Source organism: Sebastes fasciatus, chromosome 23 (genome assembly GCF_043250625.1).
Source record: "Sebastes fasciatus isolate fSebFas1 chromosome 23, fSebFas1.pri, whole genome shotgun sequence".
Taxonomy (NCBI): Eukaryota; Metazoa; Chordata; class Actinopteri; order Perciformes; family Sebastidae; genus Sebastes; species Sebastes fasciatus.
The window spans coordinates 22,326,794-22,342,446 of record NC_133817.1 but is presented as its reverse complement, the minus strand read 5'-3'; the positions used below and the strand labels follow the sequence as shown (position 1 = coordinate 22,342,446).

The 15,653-nt window shown below is 37.6% G+C and overlaps 1 protein-coding gene across 1 annotated transcript in view; it reads left to right on the top strand.

Moving 5' to 3' along the window:
* The first annotated feature begins 6,087 nt into the window (after nt 1-6,087).
* LOC141762290 (leucine-rich repeat-containing G-protein coupled receptor 5-like) overlaps nt 6,088-15,653 on the top strand; it is a 57,762-nt gene continuing 48,196 nt past the window's right edge. Inside the window, exon 1 of the mRNA XM_074626345.1 lies at nt 6,088-6,719. Coding sequence (XP_074482446.1) covers nt 6,469-6,719 — 251 coding nt within the window. The 5' untranslated portion in view covers nt 6,088-6,468. The remainder of the gene's footprint in view (nt 6,720-15,653) is intronic.

The following is a 15,653-nucleotide window of genomic DNA, read 5'->3' as shown; positions in this document are numbered from 1 at the left end:
GAAGATGACTCGCTCACTTCTTTAAGTACAAGGAGGAGACATCCCACCCCTTTTTAAAGTTCCTGTTTGTGCATGTTCTCAATTATTACTTCATTACAAATTCGAGGTACTTTTCTGCTACTTTCTACTTCTACTCCACTAAACTCAGAGGTATATATTGTACTTTTTTATTATTAAATGTTAATTAATTGTTACAGTTGCTCTTATATATAAGCACAAAGAAATATAAGAGAAATAAGAAAATGATTATGAACGCATTGCCACAAGTAGAGTAATATAAATAAATAATACAAATTAGAAATAAGAGAAATATGTACAAATATGTGCATCAAACAAACACATACAGTATATAACCACAGTATTAATAAAAAGTAATAAAAATGCAGAGAAGTGGGATCTAACTGAATATGTCAAATGTAAATTATGTACAAACCACAATATATAACACAATATATGTAAAGTAATATAAATAAATATTAAAAATAAGAAAAAAGAGAAGTGTGTGCATTAAACACACACACAAACAATATATATATATATATATAAGAAGAATATTTCTTGAAATGTACAGTATAAATGTAGTATTAATGCCACAGTTGAATTATTGCACAAATTACTGTACAGTTAAGTCACTCCACTACATCTCAGAGGTAAATATTGTAGTTTTCAGAAATACTTTATTGACCACTGAGGGGGAATTGGGATGTTAAAACTGCTCTTATATATAAGCATAAATAAATATAAGAAAAATATAAATATATGAGTTTATAAATTGTAAATTATGTACATAATACTACAAAATATATGTAGAGTAATATAAATAAATATTAAAAATAAGAAATATATACAAATATGTGCATCAAACACATACAATATATAACCACAGTGTAAATAAATAAAAAAATAAAAATGCTGAGAAGTGGGATAAGCATATGATGATCTTATAGACCATGATGGATTGTTGCAGATTAAACTAGCCAACAGGATATAAAGGAGTTAAAATGCAACAAACACATTAATGCAGCAGTAATATTAATACAGAAACATCAGATAGAATAGGTTTTGAATGCAGCTTGTAGTAGAGTATTTTCACAGTGTGGTATTAGTTCTTTTACTGCAGTAAAAAAACAATATATTTTCTCAAACATGATTTATTTCATGGAGCTTTCTGTACAGCTGAAATGTATAGTCTTGTGTTTATTTATCTGTTAGGATTCTGGTACTCAGAACTCTCAGCAGAGTGAGAGCTCCTAGCAGCCTCCTCCTCTCTGCAGCGTCACATGATGCAGCCCTCAGAGCTGCTGGGTGGGGGGGTTTCTCATGTTGGCTCATCAAACATCAAACAGACTGAAAATGAGAGAAAATCATCAGAACTCATCATGTGATGCTTCATTTTAAAAGAAATTTGGGACGATTAATGTGAATGACAAAATGCTTTCTGGGAGCTGGGATGTTCCTGTGATGTTTAAATGCATTTTATGTTTCCTTTTTCCATATTTGTGCATCTTTTTTCATCATTTATTATGTTTTAGATAATGCAGAATTCTCAGATTTTGCTAAAAGAAAACAATAAATAGTGCTTTAAGTCTTACGTTTGGACAAATTATATGTAATTTCTGCAGAGATTCCTTATTTTAATGGATAATAAACAGAAGATTTGTCATGACAGGTCAGGTCAGGTCACGACCCTGATTGACCCCCAATGCAACAAAAACATCTCTTAAGTAATTGATTTTTGATGTTATCTATTTTTTATTGGCCTAAAAGTAGTCATTTAATGTAATTTAACTGTGTTGAGTCCTGCTGGCATCAGCCTACGAAACATCCACCATGTGAAAGTTTTACTTCTATGATGTAAACTCAACTCTAAACATACAGACATCATGACCTATGTGTCTTTATTCCGAACAATTTCCCAGAAATTTCCTGGATATAACTACTAATATTAGAGAAAATAGAGAAAGTGTTCAATAAATAAATTACTTGCCAGAATTTTTACATTAAAATGAATGAAAGTGAAATTTGTCTGCAGGTGGGGACATAATTCAACAGAATGGATAATAAAGCTTCTAATAATAATACATATTAATGAATCAATGGAGGACAGATGTATGTGACATTTAGGACAGCCGAGGTCAAAGGTCACAACCCTGATTGACCCCTAATGCAACAAAAAACGTCTCGAAAGTGTTTTAAAGTATTTGGATTTTTCATGTTGGGGAATACTTTATTTTTTATTGTCAGCTAAAAAAATATTAAATTAATGTGAAATTTGCCTACAGGCACGAATACAAATCAACATATATGGAGAATAAAGGTGAATCAATGAGTAGAGTACAACAGTAGTAGTAGTAGAACAGTATAACTTTATTTTTTCTGTAAAATATATTTTATAATTTTTACTTTACCAATAAATGCTGATATATTATTATAGATTAAACTACCAGCAGTATATAAAGTCATTAAAATGAGCTCCACCTTTACCAGTGATGAACATCAATAATTATAATCCAATAATATAAATATGTTATTCTGCATAATGAGTACTTTTCAGTTTCATTCTTTAAGTACATTTTGATGCTTACAAATCACTATTAAAATATATAGAATAACTTTTATTTGTTGTTTGTTTCTGTGGCTGCAGTACCGGCGATCAGCCACCAGAGGTCAGAGTCTGACTGGAGATGAAGCAGCAGGTGAACTGTGAAACACATAAAGAAGAATCAGTTCCTCTAAACTAAAGTATATTTACCAGCACTAATGACTAATTTAATAAGATATATAATATATGAATAATATATAAATGTCATGTGTCAAATCTTTTATTTCTCAACCGTGAAATATTTTAAACTAATTTAATTTTAAGTCCCAGATATAGACAGGGGTTTACAGAGCTTTATTTAATTATTAATAATAATTAATTAGGTATTTATTGCTACTTACACATATTTATTTAAGCTTATAGGCTTTTGATTGTTTTTTTACCTTTGTGATTAACAGTATTTTGTGTGTGTATTTAGCGAGCTGATGCATTTGATGGGGACAGACCATGTTAATGAACATCCGTAGAAAATACAGGATGTAAACATGCTAATTTACATTCTTAGTCAGAGTGCATACAAACATACAATAAAAACAAGTAGTAAAGACAAAATACATCCACAGAAAAATAATTCACAACTATCTTAATTCATTTTTCAAGCAGAAACAGTGAAATACTCAAATATTATCTGATTCCAGCCTCTCCAATGAGAGAATATTTCTCCTTTTAATGTCATATATTATTGTAAACTAGATATCTGGACTTTGGTCAAACAAAACAAGACGTTTGAAGACGTCACGTTCGGCTCTGTGAAGTTGTGATGGACAATTTTTTGAAATTGTTTTGACGTTTCATAAACTAAACAATAATCAATTAATTGAAAACATGATCTGCTAATCAGTAGTTACAGCCCTGATGCTAAGCTAAGCTAACTAGCTTCTTATTTAGTGTGTCAGTTTGAATATGTAATAAAATGTTGAACTATATGTTTAAATAAAGACAGACAGACTCTCCTGGTTGGAGACAGATTGCTTCACACTGTTGCATCATTGCTTTAGTGCAGTGTGTGTGTGTGTGTGTGTGTGTGTGTGTGATAACATCTTCATATCTCTCTTATAGTGTCAATCATTAACCAGCTCTTTGTGTTCATGAATGAAACAACGAGCTGGAATTAAAGGTGCAACGCACTTCCTGTCGGGTTCAGGCTCAGTCTTTTCAAAATAAAAAGCCACCGTACACGACCTGCTCAGCGGCAACCAGCAGTCAGACCCAGTTAGAGACTGGCTGGTGAACATAGTGGACAAGTGTGTGTAACATTTATGTGGATCTAAAATATTAGCAGAAATAAAATATAATACTCATAACTATGTTTTCATTAGTATATAATCAGCTGAGAATAAGAATCATTGTGTTTTCGTTAGCTTAGAATGAGGTTGCAATCTGCAACCACATCACTAGATGTCGCCAAATCCCACACTGTCCCTTTTTCAAAAAAATTTAATTTCCCCTCGGGGATACTTGTAGTTTACTTGAGTATTTCCATTTTCTGCTACTTCCTACTTCTACTCCATCTACTCCTACTTCTTAGGACTTTTACTTGTAGTGGAGTATTTTCACAGTGTGGTATCAGTACTTTTACTGTGATCCCAACTGACTTTACTGTCTTTCAGAAGCTGTATCAGCTGCTGTTTTTAGAGCTAGACGGGACAGATATCATTTTCAAAGGGGTCCCTTGACCTCTGACCTCAAGATATGTGGATGAAAATGGGTTCTATGGGTACCCACGAGTCTCCCCTTTACAGACATGCCCACTTTATGATAATCACATGCAGTTTTTTGAATGCAGTATAAATGTGTTATTGTCTCCTGTTCTAAAATGGTGTATTTGAATATTTCTGCATACTGGGGTCCCTAAACAGTCTTGAATTACATACATTGGGTTTCACTGTGAAGCTGAGACTCTTGTGGATTCAATGAGCCCAACTGTATTCATGTGTGATGATGTTAGTCCCAATAGGAGACATTTCATTGTAGTGACACCATTTTTTGAAACCTGACCTCACTGTATAGAATGACCTGTGGTGACCTCTAGGATAACCACAGCCTCATGAAACTTTACAGCCACAAACTAGAGACCTAGAGCATTCAGAGGATGGATGGATCAGACTAGAGACCTAGAGCATTCAGAGAATGGATGGATCAAACTAGAGACCTGAATCGTTCAGAGGATGGATGGATCAAACTAGAGACCTAGAGCATTCAGAGGATGGATGGATCAAACTAGAGACCTAGAGCATTCAGAGGATGGGTGGATCAAACTAGAGACCTAGAACATTCAGAAAATGGATGGCTTTACTAGCTAGATTGACAATAAGGGGGTTTCTGAGCAGTTTACACAACACAAGTGCTCGCCATCCAATCGCCGAAAAATGCAATTCCTGCAGAAATCTCAAAAAGTTTTTTATCCCAAATCACATTATGGCTTTTTCTATGGTGTTCCTCAAGGTCTTGGTGTCTTAATGTGGTATTTGGAGGGATTATTGATCATTTTTTATCAATTCTCCAGTGGTAAAAAAATGTTTAAATTTAGCACCAGATGTTACAGATGGTATCAATTGCTGCAACAACTTATGAGTCATAATAGAGCATGGGGATGACCATCATATACTTCTATCATAATGTTCTAAACCCTTATAAACTTTTACTATTTATTTAAATTAATGAATTCATGTTTATTTCTGATTAATGACCAGAACAACCTGACCCACAGTGCTGAGCAGCATCTCAAAATTAATCTCCAGGCTCCCAGCTTTCAGATGATGTACACCACTTCTATGTAACATCTACTATTGACCTGCTATCTCCCCCTAAAGACCCCTTGTATCCCATAAAAAAGACTGAAACGGCTCTATTGTGGGTCTATGAGGGTTACAACAATCATAAATGCTATTTATAACATCAAAAAGTTTAATTTATTGCATGAAATGTCTAAAAAACGTGCTTTTTTTTGTAAATATTTTTACTTTGGTGATTGATTAATTAAATTATTTAATGTTTATTTATTTATGTATATGTTTTTATTAATTAATTCAGTGTTTTATTTGTTTATTTTTTTTATATTTTTTTCCCCAAATCTTTTTTTATTGTTTTGTTTTTTTTTGCAGACATGGGACATGACTTAGACATGACCTTTGGGTCATCTGATCAAATGTAGAAGATAACTCAGTGTCCGTGACATGAAATAAAAACAGAAAAAGGAGCACCCCCTACACACAAAATATCTGAAATCAAATAACGGATTTATTTATTTTCCCTTTCATGTGACCAAGAAAATAATTAAATAAATAAATAATAATAATAATAATAATAATAATAATAATAATAATAATAATAATAACAATAATAATAATAATATTAAAATAATTGTAAAGAGTAAAATAGAAAATAAAATAAAACTATAAAAGAGGGAAAAAATATACGAAATCAAATAACGGATTTAGCTTAGAAAAATGGAAATAAAGAGGGTCGTATGAAAGGAGAAGTGAATATTTACTAGTATTTGTTTATTTTTGACATTTTTGCTGCTCATCTGTTGTTACAGTCAGACAGACAGACAGACAGAGAGACAGACAGACAGTGTGTGGGCTATATAATAGTAAACGGGTCTGACACACACACACACTGTTGTAGTATTGGAGGGACTCACACACACATTCACACACACACACACACTCTGGTCCACGCGTGCAGGCTGGAAACACACCAACCTGCAGACACAAACTACTTTATTTCACTTAATCCAGATTAAAGTTAATCTGAAGCGACTCCAGAGACCTGAGACCAGAATCAACCTGATCCGGATCTTTGAGGTTGTATAGTTTCTGCTGAATTTGGAGCTTCCAGCCTCCGGAGGAACCTCGGAGGACATGCCGGGGTTCGTGGCTCTGCTGGCCGCGTTTGTAGCGCTCTCGGCCGGGTTGAGGAGCTGCGTGTCCGCGGTGGAGATGCAGAGCTCCGGGGCCGTGGAGGAGAGCCCAGCGGTAATAGGGGGGGACGGGGACGGGGACTGTCCCGGCCGCTGCCGGTGCGAGGTGTCCGGGCTGCTGCACAGGGTGGACTGCTCGGACCGGGGACTCCGGGAGGTCCCGAGCAACCTGAGCGTCTTCACGTCCTACCTGTAAGTCACAAGCCAGGGTTTACATTACCTTTTTAATGCATGTAGTAAATGCTCCAAACATGTGTGTGCATGTGAGCGCGTGCGTGCATGTTATGCAGTTGTGAGAAACGGAGCACCTGTCCGCGTGTTTACGTCCTCGCGCTCTGTACAACGCGCGTGCACAGGTCATGTTGTTGTTCATGTGGAAATAAAAAAAAAAAAGACATTATAGTTTATGAAAGAAAGAAAGAGAGAACAGTTCTGGGGGTTCTTGAAGAGGTTAAAGTTTCTTGAAGGTCCTTAGAGATTCTTAACGAGGTTCCTGGACCACTAGAAGAGGTCACTGGTTCTTGAAGAGGTTCAGAATCAGAATCAGAATCAGAATGGTATTTATTGCCAGGTGTAAGAGGTATACACTAGGAATTTTCTTTGGCTTTGTTGGTGCAGTCAAACAGTATAATAACAAAAGAATAGATAAAAACATAGAATAAAATAAGAATAAAATGTACAATTTACAAAATAAGCTATAAACATGATGTAAACAGATAGTGCAAATATTGAGAGAGGGGGAGAGTTAAAGTTTCTTGAAGATCTGCAGGTTCTTAAAGTGGTTCCTGGAGCACTGGAAGAGGTTCCACTGGTTCTTGAAGAGGTTAAAGTTTATTGAAGGTCTTCAGAGGTTCTTAACCAGGTTCATGGAGCAGTAGACGAGGTTTCACTGGTTCTTGAAGAGGTTAAAGTTTCTTGAAGGTCCTTAGAGGTTCTTAAAGAGGTTTCTGGAGCACTGGAAGAAGTTCCACTGGTTCTGGAAGAGGTTAAAGTTTCTTGAAGGTCCTTAGAGATTCTTAACGAGGTTCCTGGAGCACTAGAAGAGGTTCCACTGGTTCTTGAAGAGGTTGAAGTTTCTTGAAGATCTGCAGGTTCTTAAAGAGGTTCCTGGAGCACTAGAAAATGTTCCACTGGTTCTTTAGGAGGTTAAAGTTTCTTGAAGGTCCTTAGAGGTTCTTAAAGAGGTTCCTGGAGCACTAGAAGAGGTTCCACTGGTTCTTGAGGAAGTTAAAGTTTGTTGAAGGTCCTTAGCGGTTCTTAAAGAAGTTCCTGGAGCACTAGAAGAGGTTCCACTGGTTCTTGAGGAGGTTAAAGTTTCTTGGAGGTCCTTAGAGGTTCTTAAAGAGGTTCCTGGAGCACTAGAAGAGGTTCCACTGGTTCTTGAAGAGGTTAAAGTTTCTTGAAGGTCCTTAGAGATTCTTAACGAGGTTCCTGGAGCACTAGAAGAGGTTTCACTGGTTCTTGAAGAGGTTTAAGTTTCTTGAAGGTCCTTAGAGGTTCTTAAAGAGGTTCCTGGAGCACTGGAAGAGGTTCCACTGGTTCTTGAAGAGGTTAAAGTTTATTGAAGGTCTTTAGAGGTTCTTAACCAGGTTCATTGAGCACTAGAAGAGGTTCCACTGGTTCTGGAAGAGGTTAAAGTTTCTTGAAGGTCCTTAGAGATTCTTAACGAGGTTCCTGGAGCACTAGAAGAGGTTCCACTGGTTCTTGAAGAGGTTGAAGTTTCTTGAAGATCTGCAGGTTCTTAAAGAGGTTCCTGGAGCACTAGAAAATGTTCCACTGGTTCTTTAGGAGGTTAAAGTTTCTTGAAGGTCCTTAGAGGTTCTTAAAGAGGTTCCTGGAGCACTAGAAGAGGTTCCACTGGTTCTTGAGGAAGTTAAAGTTTGTTGAAGGTCCTTAGCGGTTCTTAAAGAAGTTCCTGGAGCACTAGAAGAGGTTCCACTGGTTCTTGCGGAGGTTAAAGTTTCTTGGAGGTCCTTAGAGGTTCTTAAAGAGGTTCCTGGAGCACTAGAAGAGGTTCCACTGGTTCTTGAAGAGGTTAAAGTTTCTTGAAGGTCCTTAGAGATTCTTAACGAGGTTCCTGGAGCACTAGAAGAGGTTTCACTGGTTCTTGAAGAGGTTTAAGTTTCTTGAAGGTCCTTAGAGGTTCTTAAAGAGGTTCCTGGAGCACTGGAAGAGGTTCCACTGGTTCTTGAAGAGGTTAAAGTTTATTGAAGGTCTTTAGAGGTTCTTAACCAGGTTCATTGAGCACTAGAAGAGGTTCCACTGGTTCTTGAAGAGGTTAAAGTTTCTTGAAGGTCCTTAGAGGTTCTTAAAGAGGTTTCTGGAGCACTGGAAAAGGTTCCACTGGTTCTTGAAGAGGTTAAAGTTTCTTGAGGGTCTGCAGGTTCTTAAAGAGGTTCCTGGAGCACTAAAAGAGGTTTGACTGGTTCTTGAGGAGGTTAAAGTTTCTTGAAGGTCTTTAGAGGTTCTTAAAGAGTTTCCTGGAGCACTAGAAAAGGCTCCAATGGTTCTTGAAGAGGTTAAAGTTTCTTGAAGGTCCTTAGAGGTTCTTAAAGAGGTTCTTAAAGAGGTTCTTGGAGCACTAGAAGAGGTTCCACTGGTTCTTGAAGAGGTTAAAGTTTCTTGAAGATCTGCAGGTTCTTAAAGAGGTTCCTGGAGCACTAAAATAGGTTCCACTGGTTCTTGAAGAGGTTTAAGTTTCTTGAAGGTCCTTAGAGGTTCTTAAAGAGGTTCCTGGAGCACTAGAAGAGGTTCCACTGGTTCTTGAAGAAGTTAAAGTTTGTTGAAGGTCCTTAGCGGTTCTTAAAAAGGTTCCTGGAGCACTAGGAGAGGTTCCACTGGTTCTTGAAGAGGTTAAAGTTTCTTGAAGGTCCTTAGAGGTTCTTAAAGAGGTTCCTGGAGCACTGAAAGAGGTTCCACTGGTTCTTGAAGAGGTTAAAGTTTCTTGAAGGTCTGCAAGTCAACATGAACCTAACCTGCATGTCTTTGGACTGTGGGAGGAAACTGGAGAACCCGGAGAAAACCCACGCTAACACGTGGAGAACATGCAAACTCCACACAGAAGGGCCCCAAGCCGGATTCAAACCTGCGACCCTCTTGCTAACCACTGCATCACCGTGCCGCCCTTTTCTAGTAACATGTCCGGTATACAAGTTTATTTATCGTTGGTAAAAATGTACTCACCGTCACATCCCAGTTCCACTGAAGTTCCAGGACACTATGAGATGGTTTCAGTCGTCTCTTTTAAGGGTTACATTGATTCTGCAACTATTTGAGGGCCTTCCAGATGTTCATGAGAAGCTTCAGTTGGTACTTATGGGTTTTCTAGAGGTTCAAGAGATTTACTGAAGAGCCTCCTTGCAGTCTTTGTGAAGGTGTTTTTGAGGCCTGGAGGTGGGCTACAGAGATGGACTCCTGGAACTTGAAGAGGCTCCAGTTGTTGTTGAAGAGATTCTAGTTCTCGATTGAGGAGGTTCCAAGGATTATTTAGGAGATTTCCGGGGGTTCTTTGGGAAATCCAAGGAGTTTTGAGATGCTCCAGGGAGATTGTGAAAAGGTGTCAGGGTTTTTTTGAGGATGTTTCAGAAGTATGAATGTAAAAGATTCAGGAATTTTTGAAGGTACCTGGAGGGGTTCCAGCAGCTTGAGGAGGTTCCAGTGGTCACTGAGGAGATTGTGGTTCTTTAACATCCTCCAGGTACCTGCAGAGACTGTTGGAGCTTTGAGAAGTTCCAGGTTTCTTTAAACTGTTTCAGGGAATCTTTGGGAAGACAAGATTTGTCTCTCCTGGCTGTCAAAGATTATATAAAAAGTTTTTTGACAACAGCCGCTGCTGCCTTTTTGGACCGAAAATGCTTATTATATTTATAATATTTTATTGTTCAACACATTTCAGTAGAATATGACAACAGAAGAGAAATAATTACTTTTGTCTGGCTTCTTGTAGGCAGACGTTTTACTGGCGTCCGGTAGTCACTCTCAGTCCAGAATGGCAGAGGCGTAGCTTTGCTGCTGGGTGCTGATGTTGCAACAAACTTTTGCTGCTTCCCTCACCCTGATCTATCAGGGGCTGGTGACCTCTGACCTCAACACATGAGGACACCTTGTTGGCTTTAAATCTTAGAGGTGAAACTCACCAAATGGTAAAAACAGAAATGATTAAAGTGGAACTTAATTGTTAAATTTGATCTTAAAGGTCCCATATCGTGCTCATTTTCAGGTTCATGCTTGTATTTTGTGTTTCTACTAGAAAATGTTTACATGCTGTTATGTTAAAAAAAAACTGTATTTTCCTCGTACTGTCTGCCTGAATATACCTGTATTCACCCTCTGTCTGAAACGCTCCATTTAGTGCATTTCGACGGAATTGTGTTGCTAGGCAACAGCTTGGGTCCATGTTTACTTCCTGTCAGCTGATGACATTCACATACACTGCAACAGGAAATAAACTGGGACACATTTAGAGTGTTGACATTTAAGTCTGTGTAAAGGATCTAAATATTGTATATTTGTGACATCACAAATGGACAGAAATCCTAACGGCTTGTTTCAAATGCAGAGTTTCTGAATACGGGCTGTGTGTATCTCCCTGTGGATTGAGCGTTTCGATACTTTCACAGTATTTATATAGGACTTAAGCCTGCTTTATAGTAAAAAAATAAAGAAAATCTCACTTTTTTATATGGGACCTTTAAATTTTATGTTGATTTGCTAAATATGAAAGATTTAATAAAGCTGTGATGTTTATTATATCAACACCAAATCATTGATGTTTTTTTTTGTAAAAATCAAGTTGAAATGTTAAAATAATCACTTCTATTCCACTTTAATCATTAGGTTTTAATGGTGGCGCTTACGGCTGCTCAGTTTTATGGTTTGCTTTGGAAAAAATGGTAAAAATATTTGTGATTTTTTCCTAAAAATGACAAAAAAGCCTCTTGGGTTTGGTCCAGTGAAGTTTCAGTGTTTCTACTTGAGTGTCAACTCGTGTTGAAGAGAAACACTAAAACTAATTCAGGTGTGTTTCACCTCACAGCAGGTGACCGGCCTCGATACCAGACATCTTGGCAAAACCATGACATCACCGTGCTGTGTGTGTGTGTGTGTGTGTGTGTGTGTGTGTGTGTGTGTGTGTGTGTGTGTGTGTGTGTGTGTGTGTGTGTGTGTGTGTGTGCGTGTGGGTGTGTGTGTGTGTGTGTGTGTGTGTGTGTGTGTGTGTGTGTGTAAAACCTGCCTGTCTTGGCCATCGTCTAAAAGCAGCACAATGTCCAGGATTTAAATTTCACTCTCATTAAAGAAAAACCTTCTTCTATTCAGTGTGTGTGTGTGTGTGTGTGTGTGTGTGTCAGTGTGTCAATGAAAGCACTTTCCTTACAGTTTGTCTAAGATACACACACACACACACACACACACGTCGACAGTCGATCAAAGGGTCTTTGTGTCTTTATTAAAGCTCCAATCAGGAATCGAATCCAACAAAACATCAAGGAGTTTCTGTGTGTTTCAGTGTGTGTGTGTGTGTGTGTGTGTGTGTGTGTGTGTGTGTGTGTGTGCGTGTGTGCGTGCGTGCGTGCGTGCGTGCGTGCGTGCGTGCGTGCGTGCGTGCGTGCGCGCGTGTTGTCGGTCACCAGTATCCCACAATCCATTTCAAACTGGTCACCTTTTCATGATGCATTCAGGTGTTTTTTGACAACTCCGTTAAGTCAGGAGACGAGCATGCTGGTGTTTGTGTTCAGGACAGGTGTTGAGACAGAAGTACTCGCATCAGTTACTTCAGTAAAAGTACTATTACTACACTATTCAAATACTCCGTTACAAGTAAAAGTCCTGCATTCAATCAAAAATACTTCAAGTTACTACGAGGAACTTTCATTTTTGTGTCGATTTTGGAGGTAGTGTTTCCGAGCACCAGACTCCCTTTAGAAAACCTCTCATTTTACTGCAGCAGGTTCTGACAGAGTCCTGGTTCTGGTTCCGGTTCTCCCGTGCCTCCCTTCCCTCCAGCGGGCCCAGCAATGCATCAGACCGGCACATACGGGTACTTCTCAATAAGTCAAGGCCACGCTGTCGTATACGACAGAAAAGTACTCTAGTTACTACTTTTAGATTATCTCTGGAACGCTGCGGCGTGGAGACGTACTTTTAGTGCTTCGTCGCCACCGTAGCTTTCTAATGACGTCTCATATTCTTTTCACACGGTCAGAGATTTAATCTATGATAACGCATCATATTTTTTTAACTGATATTCTGATAAGTAAAGTATGAAATTCTGTAAAGCTGTCAGATAAATGTAGTGGAGTAAAAAGTACAATATTTACCTCTGAGATGTAGAGGAGTAGAAGTAGAAAGAAACAAAAAAGAAATACTCAAATAAAGTACCACCACGTATCATAATGTACATCACATGTAGTGGGTCAATAAAACACCGCTGATGATAAGCCTTGACATGCTGTGGAAACCTTGAGTACATTTTGATGCTGATACTTCTGTATTTTTGTTCGAGTAAGAGGACTTTTACTTGTAGTGGAGTATTTTTACACCGTCTTAAATCTACTTATACTACAATCAGCTCAGGACATGTGTAGTTTTCTGTGTAAGGTGGCTTAATATCTTGAATATTTGTCTAATATATATCTTTCTGTTGCGTCGTGAGAACTTTACTTTAAACAGTAACTGATCTGAGATACACAGACGGACGTCAGGTTACAATCTCCTTCTGTCCGTCTGTCTGTTTGACCAGCGTCAGTCTGAATACTGCCATCTGTCAACGCCTTTGTGAGTGTGTGAGTGTGAGTGTGTGTGTGTGTGAGTGTGTGTGTGTGTGTGTGAGTGTGTGTGTGTGTACTCTCGCTGCATGCCTAAGCAGTGCAGTGTGAAGTCTGAATGGTGTGTAAGTCTCTATTCTGTGTGTGACTGACAGCAGCAGACCAGGAATGCTTTTAGCTGCAGCAGGATGAATGAACTCATGTACATATGAAGGATTGCCGGAGCTCCGCCCCTTTTGGCAGCCATGTTGGACGACCTGAGCTCAGCTGACCTCGCCGTCACATCGCCGGTCTGTCTCCTCAAATGCCTCCAGACGAGTTTCTCACTCGTTTACAACAGAGACTTCAAGAAAAACAGACAATTTTTAGAAAAAAAAATTGAGAATAGTGTTACACTATTGTCGACTTTATTTAACAATTTTTTTATTTTTAATTCTTTGATTCTTTATATTTTATATTTTATTTGAATATTATAGTGACTTAAGTGTAAATAAAATTTTGTTTTTTTTCCCCTCTTAAAGGGACTATTTGTAACCTTCAGAAATGCTTCTTAACAGCGACACCTGTGGCCGTGAAATCAACGAAAGTCAGCGTCGGGCTTGCGCTTGCTCGCTCTAAATATACCTGAACGAGCATCACTCAAAACAGTGAGGCGACACACGTCAGCTAAAACCACAATATCAATCTATATTTCAGCTGCTTGGCAGTAATGTTAGCTGACCAGACGAAGGTCTCTCCATGAACAGGATTTAGATCTGATCCTAGTGTTGGCTTTTCCTGCCTAAGTGCAGGCTGAGGCAGCGGGGCTCTGCAGCGTGTCTCCTCTGCTCTCTCCGCCCGCAGCCGGAGAGAGCAGAGGAGACACCGGCACCCGGTCGGTAACGAGAAGACAACGTAAATCTCTGTAGAGCTCCGTCACTTCACAAGACACGGAAAACCTCTGTTGGTCTGGAGGAGCTGCAGCATTTATTTCTGCACAAACGTCCCCTGTACATTCACTAGATATTCTCAGAGCTAAACTAACTCTTCTGCAGTGTGGAGTGAACGCGCGTTCACGTCTAGAGGTGGAGCGAGCTGAGCTGTCTGAGTGAAGGCGAGCAGGCAGAGGAGGAGGGTACAGCGGCTACACGCGAACGCGCATATGTGAGCGCGCATGTGTGATGACCCGCTACATTTATGCGCGTACAAAGTTACAAATAGTCCCTTTAAATTTTACCTAAATTGACTTTACTTGACTTAAATCTCGTCAATTTTTTAATCTCAAAATACGTCTTTTTCTTGTAATATTATGACTTGACTTTCAAATTTTTTTTTTTTTTATTAAATATATTTTCTTCTTGTAAATTTGATACTTTATTTGGTTAATATAGTAACTTTAATCTCAAAATAATTATTTTAAATGTTTCACTTTATTCACAGAATATGCTTAAATCCAATATACTGTATAATATTCAGACTTTTTTCTCCTAAACTCTTTACTTTCAAAATACAACTTTTTTTTGTAATATTATGACTTTATTTTCAAAGAATTTAAACTTTTAAATCAAAATATTACGATTTTTTTTCTTTAAATTTCAAACTGTATTTGTAAAATATTATGACTTTAATCTATAAAATATTGACATTATTTTTTTTATATTATGACTTATTCCTGCAATTTTTTTAATTAAAATATTACAACTTTTTCACTCTAAACTTGAAATATTACAACTTTTTTTCTCATACATTTTTTTTACCTTTATTCACAAAATAATACAACTTAAATTTTGACACAGATAAAGAGTTACTAATAATCTTTTTAGACCGTTTTTTAATCGTGTGATTACAACAGATTTTTTTTCAAGAAAATCACTTAATTTTAGTCGTTCTCATATTTATTTTCTAATGGTGCGTTCACACCAAACACGAAGCGACACGATTATATACAAAAGATGCAAATAGACTCAAATTCACCTTCAGCTCGACAATAGTTCCTCCTATTTGTACAAGGACCAGACCAAAATGGAGATTGTTTAAATAATAAATTAATAAAATAAAATATCTGATCCATCCAAACTCCGTTCAGAAAACAAGCATTTTAAAACTTGTTTGCTTGTCGTCTTGGTAACAGACCTGACAAAGCATGAATTCAGACTTTTTACACATCAACATCTTTATGTAGTTATTTCAGCATAATTTTGATCCGTTTATTGATATTAAATAGCAGCAGATTTAGGATTAGGAAAATCCTTCACACTGAACCTTGAAGTAACACTTTGAATGCAGGACTTTTACAGAGTATTTCTACACTGAGGTATTACTACTTTTACTGAAGTAAAAGTGATACACAATCCTACCAATGGTTTCCACTGATCAAGAGGTG